Below are 24,493 nucleotides of genomic sequence, written 5' to 3'. Positions count from 1 at the left end.
GCTCAGGGGATGCCAGAGACACAGAGGGAGAAACTGAGTTGTGTGGCTTTAGAGGGAAAGCCACACTAACTTTAACCGTAGCAAGATGGAGAATGGAGGAGGTCACAAAAACATTCTGATGGTGCAGGATTTTACAATTATTTTCTGAGAGAAAATAACTTTATGACTAAATACCTTAGAACAAGTTGCTCTAAAGTTTTTCATAAGAAAGAATCCATTTTTTCCTTTGTATTGGATTTATTGGTGTGACACTGGTTAACAAAATTATAGAAACTTTAGGTGTACAATTCTACAATACATCATCTGTACACTCTAATTGTCTGTTTACCACCAAAAGTCAAGTTTCCATCCATTACCATTTATCCTCTCTGTATCTTCCTCCAACTCCCCACTCCCCACACTCCCTTCCCCCTGGCAATTACTACACTGTTATCCTTTTTCATGATTTTTTCCCCTTATTTTTTCTTTATCACTCAATCCCTCCACCCCTCACAATTAGTCACGCCCCTCAGAGAGAAGCCTCTTGATTTTATGTACTATAAATTCCTGTGGCATCTTGCATTATCCCTAGGAATTCAGTGAGGAGTCCAGAAATAATTGGTGAGAATAGTCAGGGCTGAAGGGACAAATAACTTAAGATTCATTATTTCATGCTAATGGTACTATCCGTGCTTTAGAATCTATTGATAACCAAAGCAGTTTAAAGTATAACTCCATTTCCCTTAATGTACACTTAAAAGCTCTAATGCTGCTCTTCTGGGTCAGGGTTAATTAAGCCTAGGAAGTAGGGTATAATTTAAGAGTCAATGAAAAAGTATTTGTCCCCAAATATCTAATTAAGGATGCTTGAGGGCTCTACATCAGAGATGGGCTACTTTGAAGAATTAAGGAAGGAATCTTGTCCAAAGTAAATGTCTTCAGTAGCAGTAGTACATTTCCATCAGTAAGAACCCAATGAAGATAACCCGAGGCTCAGATTGAGGATAATTGATTTCTCTGTTATACAACCAGTATGACTCACTTGGCCAATCTGAGATTTGAACCAAGGTTTGTGTTCTGCAAAGCTGCACTTTTACATTAAACTGTGGCCACACTCATGTCCTAAACTTCCCTGCTCCCCAACCCACACAGTTTTCAGGTTAAACCCTCATGCTAAAGCTAGTGAACTAGGCAACTTTCTGCCAGCTCTCAAGGATAGGACTTAGTCACTGTGAGGCTGAGCCTGACACGTGGCTTTGTTGAGAAACATTCTACTCCCGAATGGTGAAGGAGACACATTTAGGAGTGAAGGGCCTTCATTAGACAAAACAAACTATTCACTGTGCCAGCAAGTTGCCTACTACTGCGTAAACCAGGAAGATGGAATGAACAATTAAGCTTCCTGTCTATTTAAATCAAGCAATATGTATTTTAGGCCTTATTCTAGGACTATTGATTTACCTGTCCCAAGAACCTGACAGTTTTAGAATCCCTGGCACTAGTCCAGAGGGGCACATTTAAAATTTGGCATACTTGCTTAAGGACCACATGTATGAAAAGCGTGTGAGAATTCTCAGATCAAAATGCTTCTCTTCCTTCTCCCACACAAAGGCAGAGGAAAAGGCTGTCTTGCTTTCAGGTACAGGTTTAGGACCAAATTAAGTGACGACAATATGGCTACTGAGGGTGGGTACTGCCTTGAGGGCCTCTATCAAGAACCCTGAAAATTGTAACCCATAGAGAACATGACTCCCTTCTAAGACCAAGAGAGCCATGAACTTAGCAGCAGAGTTTAGGGCTCCAAGAAAGGAGGTAATAACACATGAGCTACCTCATGCTCAGTCATTTCACTTGGTCACTCAGGCTTCTTTTCAGGGCCCACGGCACTCACCTCCGTCTGCCAGATGGGGTTCACAGTGTTGCCTATGATTTTAGATCTCCTCTCCTGCCCATGGTGAGGGAGGGCAGGGAAGATGCTGTGCTTCCCAGGCTGAATGGAAATCTTCAAGTAAGGATCTGGGTTGAAAAACATCCCTTTCTTCAACCCCATGGCCTGGAAATCTATAAAATAAATGATATTGTGTTTCAGTGAGGTTGAAGAACATATCAGGACTTTCATAAGAAGAAAGGTCTATCTAAAACTTTAAAAATTATTTCACTCTTTAGACTATTTCCACCTCATTTCAAATGTGGACTGATATGTCTAAAGAAGCCACTATGTGAAACATTTAATGGCATGTATTAAATTATTTTGGTGAGAAATCCTTATAATAAATAAACGTAACTGGCATTATAGTCATTATGCTTTTTAAGAGGACCACTGGCCCTTACTGGATTGGACTTAAGTCTTTTTCAGGCAGGCTAAGATAATGGGGTTGGGTGAGCACCTGAGGGTCACCTCAGAAAATTTGGGTCGACCTTGAAGGAGGAAATCCAGGTAAAAATTCTGCAAAGTGGAGACATAAATAAAGCAAGCGTTGTAGTCAAATAATAAATATGTTCTTCAATATCGTCTTCAATAATAAGAGAGAATTGGAAGAAATAAAGAGAAATAGGAGGGTTAAAGAAGCAAAGAAGATGGACAGTGGAAGAATGAAAAAAGAAAACATGGCCTCTATGGAGTTAAGTGTATACCAGTGAGTAGAGTTTTGAATAACTGTGCTGTCAGGAAAGGCAAGGCTTTGAAAACTGAACTGTTCCTTGGCAATGAGTCTGTAATGAGCTTACCTGGCAAAGAACATTTCATATGCCATGATTTGTTGCTGGGGGAAATAAGTACATTCTGTGTGACTCCACTAGGAGAGGACTCACAGAAGCTCACCACTGATTCCCGCCAGACATCACCCCAGGCACTGCTGAGTAGCCATGAGTATGATTATATGCTGAGTTCTGGTGGACCATCATATCTGGGGTGGTGACAGATGTAGATTTATTCATCATAAAATGGTAGTGCTACTATCATCACCTCTACCAGGTCCTATTTATTAGCTAGTTACTAAATTCTGGGAACTATGTATACTATGACCTTCAAATACATTATCTGATTTAATTCTAACCATAAACTCTGTAAGGTAGATATGATATTACTAATTTGAGGAAGAGAAAATGGAGGCTTATAAATTAAGTGACTTGATGAAGTTGTCAGAGCTGGTCAATATCAGAAATCAAATTGGAACCTGTCTCTTTGATTTCCAAGTCTGTGCATTTAACCTATATATTATATTACCTTTCAATAAAAATACCAATATTGGCATAGGTTAATTTCTCAAGTATAAATAGGTGGTGTTGTTTTTTGTGTGATCTCTGAGTTTATGACCTTTATTATTTTCCTTCTTCCCGTATAACCTTTAAAAACATTTCTGTTTCTTGTATTTTTTAAAATTAAATTTATTGGGGTGACATTGGATAATAAAATTTTACAGATTTCAAGTGTGTAATTCTATAATACATTATCTGTATATTGCATTGTGTAGCCACCTCCCAAAGTCAAATCACCTTCGGTCACCATACATTTGACCCCTTCTAACCTTCGCTAACCCATCAGCCTTGTTTGTTCATTTGTTGCTTTAAGTTTTCTATCACACATATGAGTGAAATCATATGATTCTTAACTTTTTGTGTCTGACATTTTGCTTAGCATGATATTCTCAAGATCCATCCATTTTGTCATAATTGGTAGTATTTCAGCTTTTCTTTTAGTATTCCATTGTATATATGTACCGTATCTTTATCTAATTATCTATTGAGGGACAATATGGTTTCCATGTCTTTGCCACTGTGAATAATGCTGCAATAAACATAGGGTGCATATATTTTTATGAATAAATGTTTCAAATTTTTTAGGTACATATCCAGAAGAAGGCTTGCTGGGTCATATGGTAACTCTATTTTTAATTTTTTGAGGAATCTCCATACTGTTTTCCATAATGGGATTTTGATGGGGATTGCATTAAAGTTGTATATTGCTTTGGATAATATGGCCATTTTAACTATGTTGATTCTTCTAATTCATGAACACAAAATATCTTTTCATTTATTTGTGTCTTCCTCCATCTCTCTTAATGTCCTGCCAACCAACTGCCTCTCTGAGAAGGAGGTAGCTGGGTGTCCAGGTAAGAAGCCTTGACTGTAGTGGAAGACACCTACAGTCCAGGGGCCCTAACTGCAGCACGCATCACTCTTGGCCCCACCATTCCATGAAGCCCCATGCCCAGGGCTAATGTAAACGGTATTGTGTTTTTAATTTCAAATTCCACTCGTTTATTGCGGGTGTATAGAAAAGTGATTGACTTTTTGTATATTAACCTTGTATCCTGTAACTTTTCTATAACCGCCTATCAATAAATCATTAGACACACATTTCCTTTACTGGTGCTCACTTAAACACGAATAGCTCCAGTTGACTGTCCATCTCTCAAGGACAGTGCATGAGTATGATCTCAGATCTCTGACATTTATGGCCTGTAACAGTTGTTGGTTTGACAACAAGCTAAGGCAATAGTTTCTCAAACTGTACTCACCAGAATCCTAGAGCTTCATGCCATTGCATATCCCCAAAGACCACTTAAGATGAAATTGAGTGTGTGGGGCTCTGAACTTTGTAGAGAATTTTAGCCAGAGGAACTCATTTTTTCTTTATACTTTTCATTTTGAGATTATTTTATATTTACAGAAAGTTGCAAAAATAGTACAATGTCCTTTACCCATAGTTAACATATTACAGTGCTGTGGTACATTATTAAAATGAAAACATTAACTAAATTACTCTTAACTAAATACTATTAACTAAATTAAAGACTTTACATGGCTTCCACTGGCTTTTCCATGAATGTACTTTTTTGAGAGCTCAATTGGACTTAATTAAGATTTTATTTAGACAAAGGGTCTGCCAGCTGCCTCTCTCCCCAGGATTTCCCTTACTTCCACTTTAGAAAAACTCTCAATTACTGCTTCTTGGCAACGGAGGAAAAGTAGAATTAGCAGTTTCTCCTCTCATCATCTCAAAGTGCTCATGCATCTATTATTTATTGAATCCTCCAATAAATCCTCAAGAGGCCAGGGGAAATGAAGCTGATATTTTTAATTTTTGTTTTACAGATGGAGAAACTGAGGCACAGAGAGGTTGAGTAACTTTTAAGTGAGAGTCAAATTAAAGCGGATCTCCTGATGGTTGATATTTTTGTTCTTTCCACAAGGCCTTCAGCAAGCAAAACATACCTGAGAGAGAAAAGCTGATCAGCCTCCGACTTCCTTGCTCCTGGACAGTTTCATAAGAGCCAATGCTTTTAAAAATCTGTAAGAAGACAAACAGGAGACAAGCATTGTCATAGATATATTCCAAAACAAACATGCCTTATTAAGTTATTTCTCTACACTCCATGAAGGCAGCGGCGCTGTGACTTTATTAGGCTATTATTGATTAAAACAAGCTTCTAGCAGCTTAATGTCTTTCCCCAGTAATAGAGTGGGAAATGCCAGTGGGGATGAGGTGTACTTTTCAGAGAAATGGAAATTCAAACAACATTATTGTAATATTAGAGCCCCTATGTAACTACTTATGTAAACAATGCCTCTTTACATTCAAATTTGCAAAAAAAAAAAAGTATTTATTAAAGCAGACCCTAAAGGACTAGAATGACAGTCAAAAATGTTTACTGTTGTAATTATAATGTGTTCTGATTTAGCAAAATATAGTGTTAAACTGCTGTATCTCCATTTCTTCTGATTATTATTTAGAAAACTTCAGGAAACTGTTTATTAGGGAAAAACCTGTGCGTGGCATTAAGAAGCAACTCTCAAGTCTCCTTTATTTAATTTCCTTCCTGAGAAATTTCAGAACACAATTTTTTACATGGGTAATCTAAAGCAATTTGCAAACCAAGTTGTGAAAATGCTTTCTTTTCTATCACTGCTCAATATATACCTGTTAGTGGGCTAATAAAAACAGCTAGAGTCTTGGCTTTCATTCGCTTTTAGGTACATTTTACTCAGAAATGATTCTGAGTATTTATTCAAAGGCAGAGTTATCTTTGCATACATTGTATATTTGCAAAAAATAATTTAAAAAATCTGAGTTATTAGGAGATGATCTGCACTTAAGAAAAATGGAAAACAGGATAACTTGTGGCTCAAAAGTCTCTTTGTTTATAGCAGGGGAGGGGAACATCCAGCCCGTGCCTTATATAAGGTCCACGAAATCATTTGGTCTGACCCTGCCAAGGCATTAAGGGTGAGTTAATTAAATGTTTGACCAAATACAACAAGCTACTTTTTAAGTTGATAATTTTGTATGGCTTACGAATGATGTTATAAATATCCAAATGGCCCTTGGCAGATAAAAGGTACCCTACCCCTGGTTTATAGGTTGTGTAGGCTTGTTCTCTCTCTTTATCCTGCCTCTAATTACCCTTGGTGCTGTAAGAGTTGTGATTGGATGTTATCATTAAGCTGCCTTATATAAGATGGGGAGTAATGATGGCATCACTAGAGCTCACTACTTCAACCCAAAAAGAGTACAAAGAGATTATTAGAACCCCTCCTATTGAGCAGGTGCCTCTGATGGGCCTATGCACTTGGCTGCAGCTTGTGTAAAAACCTACTCAGTATGTCTCTACTGTCGGAAGCCGCCCATTGTCTTCACTAGCAGAGAGGTGTGGACAAGGAACCCAGAAGGCTGGTCAACCTTGAAGCTCTGAAAGGTTAGAGCCAACCACCCACTGTCTAGTTGAGACAATGGTAGCTAAAGCAACTTCCACCTTTTAGTTTTATGGAAATCCTTACTGATGGACTGTCATTGGAATTACCTGTCTAAAGACTAGGGTGTATCCCATAGTCTTAATAAAAGGAATAGCAAGGCCAGAGCGGGGTGGAGTCCTTCCCCTTGAGCTGGGCTCCCACCTGGCCCCCAGTATTTCCAAATTAATATTTTCTAGTCTCTTTCATTTGCGTGCGGCCTCCTCCAGAGCCCGAACCCTGAACCACGTGGGACGTGAAAGGGGTTCACTACAAACTGGCAGCCCAACGTGCAGCACTCGCACTCTACTCTTAAGCCTCAGTGCAAGATGCATCTCAGGGATGCTGGGCTGCTTAGCAGAGGAAACTAATTCTTTTATAGGTCTGTGTCTCTAAGAGTCTCATTTGATAAGGAATCGGAGGAAGACAGGGCCAGGATCAATGAGTTGAAAGGCTGGTTGGTCTCAGGCATTAGCCCTCTTCGCACTGGAAGCTCTCTCCTTCCTAGTCTGTTCTTCACTCCACCTGGCTGACACAGAGCAACAGACATCAACAAACAGGTTAGGACTGCATCCTCAGGATGGACCACTCATCTAACTCTCAAAGTGTCCAATATGCACAAGCACAATCAGGGCTCAAACTTCTTTATGTTGTGGACTTTCCTTCTTTTTCAAACCTGTACCTGAGCCTTTGGCAGGCTGACCACAGTGCTGTATTTGCCTGCGTGGAACAATTGCAATGGATTGTTTCTAACTCTAGTTTAAACATATATACATCTAGCTTGCTCATTCTCAGAATTTAACTTCCCTGAAGACACAACAAATACTATATTTTTATTTATTTATTTATTTATTTATTTAAAAATATATTTTATTGATTTTTTACAGAGAGGAAGGGAGAGGGATAGAGAGCCAGAAACATCGATGAGAAACATCGACCAGCCGCCTCCTGCACACCCCCCCCCACCGGGGACGTGCCCGCAACCAATGTACATGCCCTTGACCAGAATCGAACCTGGGACCCTTCAGTTCCCAGGCCGATGCTCTATCCACTGAGCCAAACCGGTTTCGGCCCAAATACTATATTTTTAATAGAGCCTTGTAGCATGACAAGTCTAAAGTGTGTGCATTCCAATCTCTATATATATATTTTATATATTTTATTGATTTTTCACAGAGAGGAAGGGAGAGGGAGAGGGAGAGAGAGTTAGAAACGTCAATGAGAGAGAAACATCAACCAGCTGCCTCCTGCACACCACCCACCGGGGATGTACTGGCAACCAAGGTACATGCTTTTGACCGGAATCGAACCTGGGACTCTTGAGTCCGCAGGCCGACGGTCCATCCACTGAGCCAAACCAAACCAGGCTCAATCTATATTTTTTAAAAGTGTAAAATTAAACTGAACATTTAATATATATATATTTTTATTGATTTCAGAGAGGGAGGGAGAAAGAGATAGAAGCATCGATGATGAGAGAGAATCATTGATCGGCTGCCTTTTGCATGCTCCACACTGGGGATTGAGCTCACAACCCCAGCCTGTGCCCTGACTGGGAATCAAACCATGACCCCCCTGGTTCATTGGTCAATGCTCAACCACTGAGCCATGCTGGCTGGGCTAAACTGCACATTTAATGCTAGGCTAAGATGAGCATAAACGTGCAATGATAAAAATGGATAGCACATTTGTTCTTTCCTACTTAAGGTGTACATATTTGGTTCTTCCTATTTAAATATTCTGCTGCCGGCTATTCAGGGTATTTACAAAAAGGTTCTTCATCTTTATTGCATCAAAACAGGTGTGGCACCAAAAGATAATGTATACCTCAGAAGCTATAGCACTCAGAGGTGAGACACATTTAACATTTCATAAAATTCTTAATGATTTTTTAAAAATTTAATAAATCTTTATTGTTCAGATTAATACAATTATTCCTCTTTTTTCCCCCATAGCTCCCCTTCAGCTGGTTCCCACCCCACCCTCTGCTCGCCCCCCCCCCCACTGTCCTCATCCATAGGTGTACGATTTTTGTCCAGTCTCTTCCCGCACCCCCACACCCCTTTTCCCTCCGAGAATTGTCAGTCCACTCCCTTTCTATGCCCCTGATTCTATTATATTCACCATTTTATTCTGTTCATCAGATTTTTTTATTCACTTGATTTTTAGATTCACTTGTTGATATATATGTATTTGTTGTTCATAATTTTTATCTTTACCTTTTTCTTCTTCTTCCTCTTCTTAAAGAATACCTTTCAGCATTTCATATAATACTGGTTTGGTGGTGATGAACTCCTTTAGCTTCTTCTTATCTGTGAAGCTCTTTATCTGCCCTTCAATTCTGAATGATAGCTTTGCTGGGTAGAGTAATCTTGGTTGTAGGTTCTTGTTATTCATCACTTTGAATATTTTTTGCCACTCCTGTCTGGCCTGCATAGTTTCTGTTGAGAAATCAGCTGACAGTTGTATGGGTGCTCCCTTGTAGGTAAGTAACTGTTTTTCTCTTGCTGCTTTTAATATTCTCTCTTTGTCTTTTGCTCTTGGCATTTTAATTATGATGTGTCTTGGTGTGGTCCTCTTTGGATTCCTTTTGTTTGGGGTTCTGTGTGCTTCCTAGGCTTGTAAGTCTATTTCTTTCCAGGTGGGGGAAGTTTTCGGTCATTATTTCTTCAAATAGGTTTTCAGTATCTTGCTCTCTCTCTTCTTCTGGCACCCCAATAATTCGGATGTTGGTACATTTGAAGTTGTCCCAGAAGCTTCTTACTCTATATTCAACTTTTTGGATTCTTTTTTCTTTTTGCTTTTCTGGTTGAGTGTTTTTTGCTTCCTTGTATTTCAAATCTTTGACTTGATTCTTGCAATCCTCTAGTCTGCTGTTAGATCTCTGTGTAATATTTTTTATTTCAGTCAGTGTATGCTTAATTTCTAGTTGGTCCTTTTTCATATCCTTGAGGGTCTCGCTAAATTTATTGGCCTTTTTTAGAAAATTCTTGAAAAACCTTATAACTGTGGTTTTGAACTCTATTTCCTGTTGTTTGTTTTCCTCCATTTCTTTCATTTGTGATCTGTTTCTTTGTCTCCGCATTTTGGCTGCTTCCCTGAGATGATGGAGTGGCTTTGTGTGCTAGTTGTCCTATAGGGCCTAGTGGCTCAGCCTCCCTAGTTACCTGAGGTGGACACTCTTGGTGCACCCCTTTGTGGGCTATGTGCACAGTCTTGTTGTAGTTAAGCCTTGATTGTTGTTGGTCTCACTGGGAGGAATTGACCTCCAGGCCAATTGGCTGTGAGGATCAGCTGTGTCTACGCTGGGAGAACTTCTGTGCTAGAGACACCCTTATGAGACAAGACTTGCAAAAGCCTCTGTGCTCAGCTTGGATGGGGCGGAGTCTCCGGGCAGAGCAGACAGCATTGGTTTCCATCAGCCCTGCCCTAATATGCCGCTGTGTCTCAGTGTCTCATGGTAATCACTGCAAGCACCTCTGAGAGAAAGCCGCCCTCGATTTCTGCCCGCTGCCAGACAGTCCAGTTTCTCCCTGAATGAGTCTGGGTCCCCAGAGTCTTGCCTGGAACTGGAGTTCAGTGCAGTCGGGAGCTTTTGTCTCCCTCCCGCTTGAAAAAGCCAGCCATGCACTCAGTTGCCCGCCCTCTCCGCGCGCGCATCTCAGTACCTCTGCCTCCTGCAGCTCCTCTGAGTCTCAGTGTGCATTTCTCTTTCCTTCTAGTTATAAAATTTCCACTCATCCAGCCTTCCTGTGGTTCTGGATGATGTCCGTTTTGTCTTTTAGTTGTAGTTTTGAAATTGTTGTGCGAGGCGGCAGCTTAAGTGTTTACCTATGCCGCCATCTTGGTTTCCTCTCCAAACTCATGGCTTTTTGCTAACATTATTTACAAAGTCATCTCAGCACCAGTCTTATGGTATGCGAGTGGAGGCAACTGTAGCTGTGATAAACATTTTCCAGGAAGTAAAGATGTTCGCTTGGTCTGGAAGGTATTGCATCCTGACTTCTTGTTTAAGATGAGTTCTAAAGGCATGTTTGAGGTTAAGAAATATGCTGCATTCCCAGATAAGTGCTCTACCATTTATTGACTGTGAAAATGATTTTATGCAATGCTTTATGGGCATGTGTCATTTAACCTTTTACACTCAGATGTCGAGTGTGACTCAACACGGTTAGCATCGGTAGCAGGAATGGAGAAAAAAGCAAGCGAGTGCAAAGGGTTAATTATAAGTCTAAGAAGAAATTAAAACATATGAAAATGTAAATATTTGAAACCAAGAAATTTTAAAATGTGTTCCAAAGAAAGTTTTATTATTCACTGCAGCTAAGCATGAGATTATTAGAAATATCTGGCTCTCTACTGAAGCTTGACATTTCTCTTACAAAAAATGGTATGCATTTTTATATGGTTGCCTTCAGATCTCATTTCTCTTTATTATTTTGAGATGCATGTCTGTCTATCTAACTATTAATAATCTATCAGTGTCTCTGTCACACACACACACACACACACACACACACACACACACACTCCAGCAAATGGAAAAGTGAAGAATCCCAGAGTTATGTCTGACCAAAGAGGAAGGTATGAGACTTACAGGAGCTGCTGAATTTTTGACCGTGACACTTGGGGTGGTAGCTCTCAGGGCTCCACTCACTCCATGGTAGTATTTGAAGCAAATCTTAGTTTCACCTGGAAGACAAAAATAAAATGAGATTGCGAAGTAAGGTATAACCCAGGAAGAAATAGCCAGGGCCAGAGAGAACACCATCAGGAACTGCAACCTAGTTATTCCACAGGACCCTGAGAAAGCAGATACCTACTGAGAAGGGTTCCCGGTGGCTTACGGGCCTCACATTTAGAATACAGAGTCTAGCAGCAACTTTTATACAGGGCCTCTCACACAAACTACAGTTCAGGGAGAAGCCTGCACTAAGCTGCCTGCCTCCTGTACTGAACAGCCTTCCTGGACTGTGTTCCTGCCATCTGAACCAGCCCCTATAAGGTAGTTCCTGGAATACTATTTCAACCAATAGGACCGAGGCTTTTCCCAGCCAGTCAGAGCTACACAGCTATATACCCATCAGCTTATTCACTGACCAATCAGAGCAGTACCTTTTGGAGCAATGGCACTGTGAGAATTCAGTCCTTACTTGCACAAGGAGGAAACAATCAGGGACCAGGGAGCAGGACTTCTGTTTATATGTCAGCTCCCCTCTTGCTCTGAGAGGACACTTTCCCTTCCCACCAAAGACTGAAGACTGTGTTTCCTTGGCTGAAACACCAAAGATGTCTCCCTGGAGCACAGTGGAGCAAACCAGTGCAGGGCAGAGCAGATGGGCAGGAAGTGGGGCACAGAAAATCAACGAGGAGCAGAGCACTGCTGTCCTGTTGGAGAGAAGCCTGGCTTCAGGACGCTCTCACCTCAGGGCTTCCGAACAGCAGTGCTGTTTTCACAGCCATGCTATGTCATAAATGAGCTGCCAGCCATGCTGTATTCACAGCTGTGCTGTGTCACGATTGAGCTGTTTGCATTGAATAAATTTTTCTTGTTCAATGCACCTCTAATTGTAGATTCCTGTTGGTGGTGAATATATGCCAATGACTTTGGTGGACACTCCCATAAGCCAGGCAGGTTCCAAGTGACAATGATTGTCAACTCACAGACAGATCTGACTTCTTTCTAAAAATGTGCCATATAAAATTGCTTTGGCCTTAGCATTTTTTACCCAAGTAAAATCTGTTATTTAGATTCCTCTATTAGAGGCTATTCCAAGAGGTTATTTCTTTTAAACCCTTAGTTCTAAGGTTTTAGGTAGTTTGATGCCTACCACCAGTCTGTTTCTTATGTAATTTCCTGTAATATAATTCATTGTGATTAAAAGCTTAGAAATTTGGAGGAAGACTTTGAGAAGTTATATAAACACATAGATGGGAGGCATATTTTCTAAACGGTGGAACACATCAATGATAAGCTCTCTGCATCACAATTTTTTTCTCTTTCAAAGTTCTAGAATATAAGTAGCAATGATATGGCCTTGGGGAATCATGCTGCCTGGGTTTGAACTTCAGCTCCATTATTGAAAATCTGTGAGACAATAAGCAAGTCAACCTTCCTGTACACCCTATTCTTTATGTGTAAATGGACCAAACATAATACGCACCTCATAAGATTTTGGATGATAAAATAAAAATGCTTAGAGTTCAGTTAAGTGCTCAGTAAATGTTAGTGATGAAGATGATGATGATGAAGATGACTACCTGATTATGTTATGACTCCATTACTTTCTGATATTTTTTTCTGGAGAAGGGAAGGGAAGGGCCCTGGTAAAAATCTTCAGCTTTCTATGAAAGCCTTGGAGAGAGGTCCTTAAGAAGAGGTTTCATGATATTGGAGCTTGAGATGTAATGTGCTATCAAGATAAACCAGGGCAGAGCTCAAACTCATGGCTATTCAGAAGTGTGGATAAGTGGTTATGACCTTGATCGTGCACAGACCTTAGGGATGATAGTTTGGGCAGGGTATCATTCCTGATATATGGTCACCAGACATTCCTGTGACCTTATTTAACAGGGCTGATGTGTTACCAGCCCGGGAGCACCACTTACACAGAAGTAGCTGTAGCCGTTTAGGAAGAGAGTCTGCAGACACTGTAAAACCTGGTAACTACTAACACACAGTGACAGTGCATGCTTTTGGTCAGCAGGCAGGGTCTCCCTTTCCACAACATGTTGAGCATGCCACTTGGCGGAACTGGAAACTTCACTTTGGGGCTCTCAAACACATCTTTTTCCTGGTAGACTCAGAGATGAATCTATCCCAGATGACCAAGGATTATCCTGGAGGAAGTGTGCAGAGCAGTAGAAGGAACAGAAGACCCTCCTGCACACCAAGTTCTGTCTCTGGCTTATGTGAGAGGTGGTCGCGTGGGTTCTTTATTTCAAACAAAAGGAGCATACTTGATGAGTAAACAGCCCTAATCCAACACAAACATCCCAATGCCAGCTATTCCCTTACTCTACACTTCCTTTAGGTGGCAGGTTCACCGCTTTAGGAAATTCTTCATGCATCCGGTTAGCTCCGTGCCCACTGCCAGCTTGGAGCCTCCTATAAGCTTCGCATTCTCCTCCTACATTCAGTAAAAAGGGTCTCAGGACACCTTTCCTGCTTCCCAGCCTCCTTCCCATCCTCCGTGGGTGGCAGCAGCTTGCTAATGACTTTTTTTCCCCCCCCCAATTTTTTTTTAATTCTTATTCTACGTTTAGTGGCAGGACCCGCCTACAGAAGGCGCTGCAGGGCTGCATGGTGAAACTGCACCAGAGGTCCAGCCCGGAGCTGGGCTAGAGGCTGGGGGTAAAAAAAAAAGGCTGCCAGCCTCCAGTCCAGGAAGGGGATGGGTCTTTGAAGAGTCCAACTCTTGTGCGCCTGTAAGGTCAGTGGATCACTCTGTGTCAAGCACTAAGAGCTTCCATTCAACTGGTTCTGATGTGTGAATGTTCTTTTTTTTAATTGTTTGCCTAAAATGTATTTTTCTCCAATTTGGGAACTGCCTGTAATTACACTAGTGGTGAGGTCTAATTGTAAATTACTTTGTTTTCCCATGTTCCCTTACTTTTTACCTCCCCCGGCTCTTTTTTTTTTTTTTTTTAAGGATTGACATAATGTACTCTTCCCTCTCTGACAAATATTTCAAGTTCTTTAGATTGTTATAATAGTTATCTTTTCCTTCACTAAAAAGTCAGCCAGGCCTTAACGGTTTAGTTTTCACTAGAAACTCATGTTCTTTTATAGAAAACTCATGCTGTAAAAGAAGCCACTTTTTTTCAGGGATAACTATTACTGGAGAGAGAGATTAAGAGGTTTTAAATATAAGAATAGAAGTCCCAGTGAAAAGGCTTTGAATGTATAGGTTCAAATATCTGGTATTTGTATTAAAAAAATAGGAATGTTTTATATGTTATTCTGTGGTACAGGGTTCAGTATTTATAACTGTATTTCCCCCCAAGCATATGGGAGGCATAATGACATAGTTCCTCCCTTAAAAAATGAGTTTTCTGGCTTGTGTTCTAAGCTCCTAGGCCTTTGAACAACCTGGGAGAGATGGGTGCTCATTCTGGAGAAGTTGAAACAAAGACAATTTTCTCCTTTTTTCTTTTCTGTTTTTGTTTGCCTTCTCCCTTAAGTAACACAACTGGTTAGCAATGGGGTCTAAATACAGACCAGGTTCTGCAAACTATGGTTTTGCTTGGAAAGAGGGAAACAGTGTTTAGATTAGAAGCTGCTGCAATGGACAAGGCGTTTTCTAGATTTCATGGGTGTTGGGGGGTAGCATACAACTCTAGACTATCGAAAAACTGGGATACATGAGATACTGATATCTCGATTAATGAGATTTTTTGAGGAGTTTTATATTATTTGGACTCTGAACTCATTCTTTGTTGTCCAAAGTTGGTATGTATGACTGAGATGACTGGAGACTTGCTGCTCTGTCAGAAACTTCTGGGGGTACATCTGATCTGTCCCAGATGGGTGCATAGGAGGAGTGACAAGTGCCTGGGAAGGCACACATAGTGTGCAGACTTCCTGGCTTCTGTGGGTCTTTGTCCTTACCATGAAAATTGCAGCTGTGTGTGACCACAGATTTGGCTGAAGGCTCCGTGGGTCAAAAGAGAAAAGTGCAAGTTGAGAAAGAAATACCCCACCTTCCCACTGCTCTTCTATTGTCTACTTCCCAGCAGCAAAGGAAGAAGAATTACTAAACTGGTTGGTCACAATCCCAGAGTGGATTGGGCCATGTTTGCTAGACAGCAGAGTCCTCTGCTTTAAAAGGTGGTACCTCTTTGCCACTTCCTTATTCCAAGAAGTTAGATAGGTCAGTCAACTCCATTCTCTCTCTATGGCACCCTCTTGCTCTGTGTCTGACCAGGGACCACCTGGCTCCCTCCCTCCACCCGTATTGCTCTGTCTTCCTCCAGATGGCTCAGGTGCCATCTGGGGCTGTTGCCCTTGAGCATAAGACTCATGCTTTTTGCCTAGGAGGTATGAGCATTAGCTTATTTAATTCATTTATTAATTTAATAAATATTTATAAAGCCCATCCAAGGGAAGATGCTAACAATAAAAAATATTTTAAAATGTTATACAGTGCTGAAATTATGTATCATTTTTACTTTGATTTTTCCTCAAATTTTCTGTAGGAGATAAGTAATACTTTTAGAATTGTGTACACAAATGGGATTCATGCACACATAACAAATTCATAAAATTTGAGGAGATTCTGGACGTACTCGTATGTGTTTGAAATCTTGGATAACCTCTGTCTTCTAATTTGACTTTCTCTACAGTTTTTATGGTGCAGCCTGAGCTCCCCACTCAGAATAATCTGGATGGGAGGAAGGCTATATGTGAATCATCTCAACTTTCCTTCCTCTGGTTAAGGATTTATTAGCCCCGTGATGTCTGAGAAAATATTTGGTGTCCAAAAATTTTCTCTATCACTGTGGGAGGTGACCCCCACCACTGATTCTAACTTCAAAGTTTTATCCAGGGTATTACCTGATACCCCACCCTCCGATGGGCAGGAAGTCTATACTGAAGTTCTACCTTGCACTTGTACTTCTAGTGGTAGAAGCCTTTTGGGCCTACTTTGGTCTTATCAGGACATCAGAGTGGCTAAAAGGTCAGACTGCCTGGGCTCAAATCCTGGTTCCACCATTTGTTAATCCCTGTAAATATTGGATCTGCTGTATTATCTTTCTGTCCTTCAGACTTCTCATCAACAAAAGGGAGAATAATGTCTTCCACCTATGGTTTTTATGTAGATTAAATGAACAATTTATGTGAGGTACTCCACGTGGTGCCTGGCAAATCAGGAGAGTGCAGATATGCTTAGCTGCAGCTATTAGTATTATCATCTCTCTACTCAGGATGAAGACTTACCCAAATGACAACCCAGGGGTCAGATCTTGTAACTCATGCACAGATCCCCAGAGACAAGCACAGACTACCCTCCTGGGCTGATCCCAGCCACCTTCATGCCCATCTGCTGTGTCTGTTGTATAATTGGATATTGTGGTAATTAGCTTGCCATGCCCTTCAGACATGGCCTCACCCACTTGGCTATAAGTCTAGACACAGCTCCATCTTAGGTAGGTCAGTTTCTCTCATCTGACCCACATATTCTCCTGCCAAATTTGGCCTCTCTCTGCCCTCATCTGTCCAAAAAGATATCACTCAGATTGATGTCAGATGGTTTACTTCTTATGTTTTCTTCTACGAGTTTTATGGGTTCAGCATCTGTAAAACAATTAATATGATCCATCACATCAAACAAAACCAAGTATAAAAAAATCAATAGATGTAGAAAAAGGACTTGACAAAACTCAATATCCATTTATGATAAAAAGACTATCAACAAAGTGGGTATAGAAGGATCATATCACAACTTGATAAAGGCTATATATGACAAGTTAACATCATACTCAATAATAAAAAGCTGAAAGGTTTTCTTCAAATATTAGGAACAAGACAAGGATGCCTACTTTCACCACTGTTATCCAACATAGCACTGGAAGTCTTAGTCACAGCAATCAGATAAGAAAAAGAAATACAGGCATCCAAATAGGAAAGGAAGAAGTAAACTGTCACTATTCACAGATAACATGATACTATATATGAAAAACTGTAAAGGATCCAACAAAAGTTGATAGAATTAATTCAAAAATTCAGTAAAGTAGCAGAATACAAAATTAATACACAGAAACTTGTCATGCACTAATAATGAAAAATCAGGAGAAATGAAAAAAAAAAATCCCATTCATAAATGCATAAAAAAGGATAAAATAACTAGGCGTAAACTTAACCAAAACTCTACCTGCAACCTATAAGAGACTGAAGAAATAAATTGAAAAGGACACAGTTAAATGGTAAGATATACTGTGCTCACAGATAGGAAGTATTAATATTATTCAAATGACCATACTACTTAAAGCAATGAACAGGTTCAGTGCAATTTCTATCAAAATACCAATGTCATACTTTTCAGAACTAGAACAAATAATACTAAAATTTGTATGAAACCACAAAAAACAACAACAACCCAATAGCCAAAGCAATCTTGAAAAAGAAGAACAAAGTTGGAGGTATCATGTTCCCTGATCTCAAACTATACTACAAAGCTATAATAATCAAAACAGTATGGTACCAGGAGAAAAATAGCAACAGCAACAACAACAAAATCCAGACACACAGATCAATGGAACAGGATAGAAAGCCCAGAAATAAACCCTTGCTTATACGGTAAACTGATCTATGACAAAGGAGGTAAGAATATACACTGGAGTAAAAACAATGTCTAACAAGTGGTGTTGGGAAAATTGAACAGATACATGCAAAGAAAATGAAACTGAACCACTCTCTTACACCATATACAAAAATAAACTAAAATGGATTAAAAACTTAAATGTAATGCCTGAAAGTATTGTTTCCCTCTTGTTAAGAAAAGGGGTCCTGCAGTGTGGTCAGCACACATTTCTTCCTTCCATCTCTCCATCCCTATCCTGCTCCACTCACACTTCCAATCATCCAGTCTATAGAGGGCTTCTTGGAAAGGCTGGTGTCATTAACTATTCTCTGTATCCTTATGGGCCTCAAATAATCAAATGTCCCTCTATGTCCCACCGCTTCAACATCCCCATAGGCTCTTCCCTCAGGTTGATGTGCATAAACAAACAAGCCTGGGAAAATAAATCCAGCTCCATTACCTACTACACAAGCTGTCACGTCTCTCAGAGACTAAGCTTTTTCCTCAAATACGATGGTGATGTCACCCATCTCACGGTGCTCTTGTCAGCATAAAATAAAGGGACGTAAGAGCCGAGACCGGTTTGGCTCAGTGGATAGAGCGTCGGCCTGCGGACTCAAGGGTCCCGGGTTCGATTCCGGTCAAGGGCATGTACCTTGGTTGCGGGCACATCCCCAGTAGGGGGTGTGCAGGAGGCAGCTGATCGATGTTTCTGACTCTCTATCCCTCTCTCTTCCTCTCTGTAAAAAATCAATAAAATATATTTAAAAAAAAAAAAAAAGGACGTAAGAGTGTTGCCAAGAAGTTGAACACAAGTAAGTGCTAAATAAATGAGAACCCCAATTTGATGGCGCCTTTCATGCAGTCTGTCCACATGTTCAAGCCCATCTTGATTCAATTTCTCAAGCTGCCACCTCAGAGCCGCTCTCACAGACACTCTGCCTGGAGGAGTGCTTTGTACATTTTGCCTCTTCTCTGTCAATGCAGATTTACCAAAACCAGGCTCGGAGCCCAAATCAGGATCAGTCTGAGCAAGCTGGAGGGAACTGCTCACCTTGCAGTCTTTCTTATCCGCTTGTTGACTCGTATTTTTATAAACATCACCATAATCCCCATGTGACAACTCTCTGAGGATACATTCTAGACTGTCTTCCAAGATACCTCTGTTGGCACTCAGTAGGTCATGCGGATGATGTCCCCTTTTATAGTTTCTCCTCCCTGACTGCTATAATCCTGCTCTTTTGGTTTCCCTGATGTTATGTAACTATTGCTGCATAACAATCAGACCAAAAATTGAACAGCTTACACTAGAACTGTATTATTATCTCTCAAAATTATTTGAAGTGACTGGGCTCAACTTGGCAGCTCTCCCTTGCAGTCTCCCATGCTGCTGTGATGGATTGCATCTGGGCTGGACCTCTGCTGTCTCCTGGGTGGGAATGGTTGTGGGCAGCTGGGCTGGCTGCATGCTCTTTCCATGCAGCCTCTCCTGTGGCCATTTTGGGCTTCTCACAGCACAGCTGTCTCGGGGCTCTAAGAGTGTGTGTCCAAAGGGGTATGAAGTAGATACTACCAGTCTGTTAAGGCCTCGACCTAGAAGCTGGAACAGCATCACTTCAGCATGAAATCAGCACAAGGTCACAGAGCCTACCCAGGCCCAAGGAGGGGACATGGACTCCACCTCTCATTGAGAAGAATGTCAAGGAATTTGTCACCATCCTTAATCCTTCACACTAGATGGTCTCTCTTCCCCCTCACCCTCCTCAGATTCCATCTTCAACTCTTTGCATCCTCAACTCTTTGCATGGCCACCCCTCCTCTCTTGCTCTCCTGCCTTTGCAGGTGCTGTTCTTTGCCTAGAATGACCTCTCTACCACCTTGCCCCCAATACCAATCCTTGTTTCTCACTGGCCAAGTCTGCCTATAGCTCCTCTGATCCGTGAATGGTGATCAATTCTGTGGCCCAAAGCTGGGTTGAGTGCTCCTCTTCATTGACAGAGAACACAATAAGAAATACATGCTTGTCTCCCCTACTGGAATGTGAGAGCCTTGGCAGGCAGAATATATATACGCGTTTAATGCATCCAGACACCTAAAGATGTGATTCATTATCGCATTTTAAATTGTTTGATTTATATATATGTGTGTCCTGAGTTAATATTTTAATTATTTGAAAGTTCAATTATGCTTTTTGTTGGTACATTTATTGACAAAATTATATTTGTACAGAATAATACATTCTTGGTATATTGATCACTCATTTGATGTATTTGCAAATATAAATATCCACCTTTTCAATTTCACTATCACCCATTTTTCTAAAACACTGAGATATTGCTAGTCCAACTGGTATATATATAAATTGTGGAGTGGGATCTTCTCAAGGTTGCCACAAAACATTTTTAAAATGTCATTTTTCTAAAGTGCTGTGCTGAACTTTTAGTTATGTTGAATATGAATTTGCAAGCCATTTGTTTATTATAGGATATTGCTACGTAACAAGTTTGTATATATTCACCCAATTATGACAATATTTTATATATTTTACAGAGCTTATTTTATATTACATTTTTCTAATGATATTTAAGGTGTATCTTCATACTGCTGGTGAAGACAATTATTTTAAATGATTTGTTATTTGAGATGAATATAAAGAAAATGTTCTGTACGTCACAGAAACCTTGTAAAAACTGCCTTGAAAAGAATAGCACTATTGATAGATTAACTTATATACAAATTCACCTTTTACACATTGACACATGCAGAATGAAGAAACAGTCATGAGAGCTAATATTATCCTTTATATTTATTTCCTTGCTCTAGAAAGATAAAAAGTTGAAAGTTTTGCTCATGCTTGCACCATTTTGCACTGATACTGTATTTTAACCCTAAATTGTGTCTATTTCTCTCAATTAGTTAAAACTCCCCACAAAAGAAAAATAGGTATGTAATAAGGAAGGATTCTTCCACTAAACTTTGAATGTAGACTGGGGCATATAGTCAACTATTATGTCTAATATTCATGGCTAATGAAGTTTTTACCCTTTTTGCTCTTACTGGCATTTGGGAATCCCTATTGGGTACCATTAGCTGAGGCCTATCTTTATCCCAAAATCAAATCCACCAACCTTCTTTGTAATCAATGATGCTATCTGTGGACTAGGGGAAGATACTGATATTATTAAAACATATAGAAGTAGGGTTGAGGGAGGAGGGTGCATTTTCTTGGGGCTTGGCAGCTAGGCAGAGAAGTTTCAGCTATGCAATAAGAAAGCAGAGCCATGAGGCTTCTGGGCAGATGGTAGTAGAATTGGGTTAAAGGCATTTATCTGGTACCAGTGTGCAAGATGAACTAGAGAGGAGAAAAACTAGAGTCAGGGAGGTAAGTATTAATAAAAGGAAATACCTTACTGGGAATTTCATTATGTCTAACTCAAAATCCAGGGCCAGCAACCATATCCCATAAAATCATGTCCTCTCTACATCTGATAGTATCAAGTCTCTTGACAGTCTACCTCTTTCTGCATGTGCAAATGCAAAAAAGTGGGGAGGGATTGTGTCCTTTCTAGAAGCAGAGACACCATAAGTTTCTAGAGGGCAGACACAGGCCTTTTATCATCAAATCTATACTCTTTAGAATATAACAGGTCTCACAAAATGTTCATTGAGTGAATGAGTGAAAATAAGAGTAAATATAAATGGAAGCAAAGCATGCTAGAGGATGTAGCATATCTTGAACCACAATCAAATGATAACAGGTAACTTTAGATTCCTGGCCATGTACCATTTCCTCTGAGCACTGGGCAGTTGGAAGAATAAACCATTCATTTCCTTCAGAAGTGTTATAGGGAATGAATACCAACTATGAACAAGATAATTCATGAATGGATTTGTATAGTTAGCACTCTCATTATCCAAATAGGGGAAAGGAGTTGTAGATTAAAGGTAATCTGTGCATTACTTTATCTGGCAAACACAAGACCCATATAGGTAGTCCCTCATGCAATGGGAAATATACCAGTATGGGATCCTATGAAAAACATCCTTCCATAACTGTGAACATGATTTATTTTCAAAGAAAACAGGAAATTTTAGAAAATAAGATACATGATGACAAGTTTACACATTCAGAAATGTCAGTAAATCAGAAATCAAAGAAACAGGTTGGCAGCAAGGAGCACTGAAGAGTTGGGTCAAGCAAAGCCAAAACTGGATGAGAGGATACAGAAGGGGCAACTATCACAAAGTTAAAGCGCAGCTAGAGGAGTCATGGAGCAAAAATTAAGGGATGTGAGCCATAAGGTCCTGAGTCCAGAGGCTGATGAATGAATCTGAACAAAAATTTTCCTTGAAATTAAAGGAGTGGCCCTCTGGGTTATTTTGTATGGGTGTTACCCAACTGTTTTACATTACTCACTATTTTTAAGCATCTCATCAAATTTATGTCTCCCTTTCACATGGCATCTTTCTAAGTGCAGGCAATACAACAGTACAAAGAACAAAGCAGTTGAATTCTGCTTCATCCTGGACAACAGGAATGGGAAAAGTACTCACGTTCCACAAAGTAAGAGCTGGCATCAATCTTCCAGATGATTTGGCCCCGATGAGAACCATTGACTCCACGGTTCTTATAGTCCAGAAAGTTTTCTGACAATACCTCATCTATATTCCCAAGAAAGAAAGAGAGTAGAGAAACATATCAGCCAATAGCATATATATGGGAATAAAAGAGCAAAGGTATTAATGCCATCTCTAGAACAATGGAGAAAAAAGCATCTGGAATCATAGAATCAGAGAACTCACAGAGAATCACAGAAACAGTATCCAGAGGTAACCTCTGGACAAACCCCTTTTTAATGTAGAAATCTCTTCTCATTTCACAATACTCTTGGTAAATTTTCATCTAGCTGGCTGGTTCTTGAACAACTACAAAAACAAAATATAATTGCTTTTATGGTAGTTTATTTTACTTTTGAAAACTCTTATATGCATGAAATCTCAGTGTGGAAATCTTCCTCCTAGGTGGGAAAAAGATGGCAGTAGAGTAGGTGGAAGTTTCACTCATCTCCTCCCAGGTTTGAAGTGGAAATACAACTAAATTATAGAACAATTAACCTGAATAACTAACTGAAGATTAGCTGAACGTAAGTCTTATAACCAAGGATTTACAGAAGCCACCTCAAAAATGGTAGGAAGGTTGGAGAGGTTACAGCTGCAAACGTCCCCCCTTATGAACGTGGTGTTTCAACCCTATGCCTGGCTCCCTAGCCTGGAGCACCATGGCAATAAATAAGTACCTAACAATAATAGCCTTAAATGTAAATGGATTGAATGCTCCAATCAAAAGAATAGGGTAGCTGAATGGATAAGAAAACATGACCCAATATATATTGTCTACAATAGAGCCACTTCAGAACAAAAGACCCACACCTGATAAAAGTAAAGGGATGGAAAAAATTTTCCATGCAAATGGAAATGAAAAAATGCAAGGGTAGCAATATTTAGATCTGACAAAATAGACTTCAATGCAAAGGCCATAACAAGAGACAAAGAAGGCCACTACATAATACTAAAGGGATTGATATAATAAGAGTATATAATGCTTAAAAAATATAAGCACCAAATATAGGAGCACTTAAATATATAAAAAAGCTCTTGGAGTACTTTATGAGAGAGATTGACAGCAATACAGTCATAGTTGGGGACATTAACACTCAATAGACATCACTGGATACATCTTCCAGATGAAAAACCAACAAGAAAACATTGACTCTAAATGACACAGTACATCAGATGGATTGAATTGATATTTACAGAACATTTCACCCAAAAGATGCATAATATAGATTCTTTTCAAGTTCACATGGAACATTCTCAAAAATAGACCACATGTTAGAATACAAAGTAAGTCTCTACAAGTTCAAGAAGATTGAAATAATATCAGACATCTTTTAAGCTCATAATGGCATGAAACTAGAAATCATCTACACTAAAAACACTCAAAATCTTTCAAACACATGGAGGCTAAATAGCACATTATTAAACAATGAATGGGTTACCAATGAGATCAAGGAAGAAATTAAAAACTTCCTGGGAACAAATAAAAATGAACACAAAACAACCCCAAATCTATGGATTACAGCAGTCATGAGAGGGAAATTCATAGCATTACAGGCCTACCTCAAGAAACAAGAAAAATCTCTAATAAACTATCTAACCCTATAACTAAAAGAATTACAAGAGCAAGAGAAAAAGCCCAGAGTAGGTAGAAGGAAGGTTATAATAAATATCAGAGCAGAAATAAATGACATAGAGATTAAAAAAAAAACAACAATACAAAAGATCAATGAAACCAAGAGCTGGTTCTTTGAAAAGATAAACAAGAATGATGAACCGCTTGGCAGATTTATCAACAGACAAAGAAAGAGGACACAAATAAATAACATCAGAAACAAAAGAGGTGAAGTAACAACTGATAC

The 24,493-nt window shown here is 39.8% G+C and overlaps 1 protein-coding gene across 1 annotated transcript in view; it reads right to left on the bottom strand.

The window, feature by feature from the left end:
• Nucleotides 1–24,493, bottom strand: part of HECW1 (HECT, C2 and WW domain containing E3 ubiquitin protein ligase 1) — a 150,355-nt gene that overhangs the window by 54,316 nt on the left and 71,546 nt on the right. The window contains exons 3-6 of the mRNA XM_054726142.1: nt 22,569–22,676; nt 11,309–11,403; nt 5,197–5,272; nt 1,871–2,040 (exon numbers count right to left, since the gene is read on the bottom strand). Of these exons, the coding sequence (XP_054582117.1) occupies nt 1,871–2,040; nt 5,197–5,272; nt 11,309–11,403; nt 22,569–22,676 (449 nt within the window). The remainder of the gene's footprint in view (nt 1–1,870; nt 2,041–5,196; nt 5,273–11,308; nt 11,404–22,568; nt 22,677–24,493) is intronic.

This window comes from Eptesicus fuscus, chromosome 14, assembly GCF_027574615.1.
Source record: "Eptesicus fuscus isolate TK198812 chromosome 14, DD_ASM_mEF_20220401, whole genome shotgun sequence".
NCBI classification, from domain to species: Eukaryota; Metazoa; Chordata; class Mammalia; order Chiroptera; family Vespertilionidae; genus Eptesicus; species Eptesicus fuscus.
Note: the sequence above shows the minus strand (reverse complement) of the source record. Positions and strands in the feature narration are given on the sequence as shown.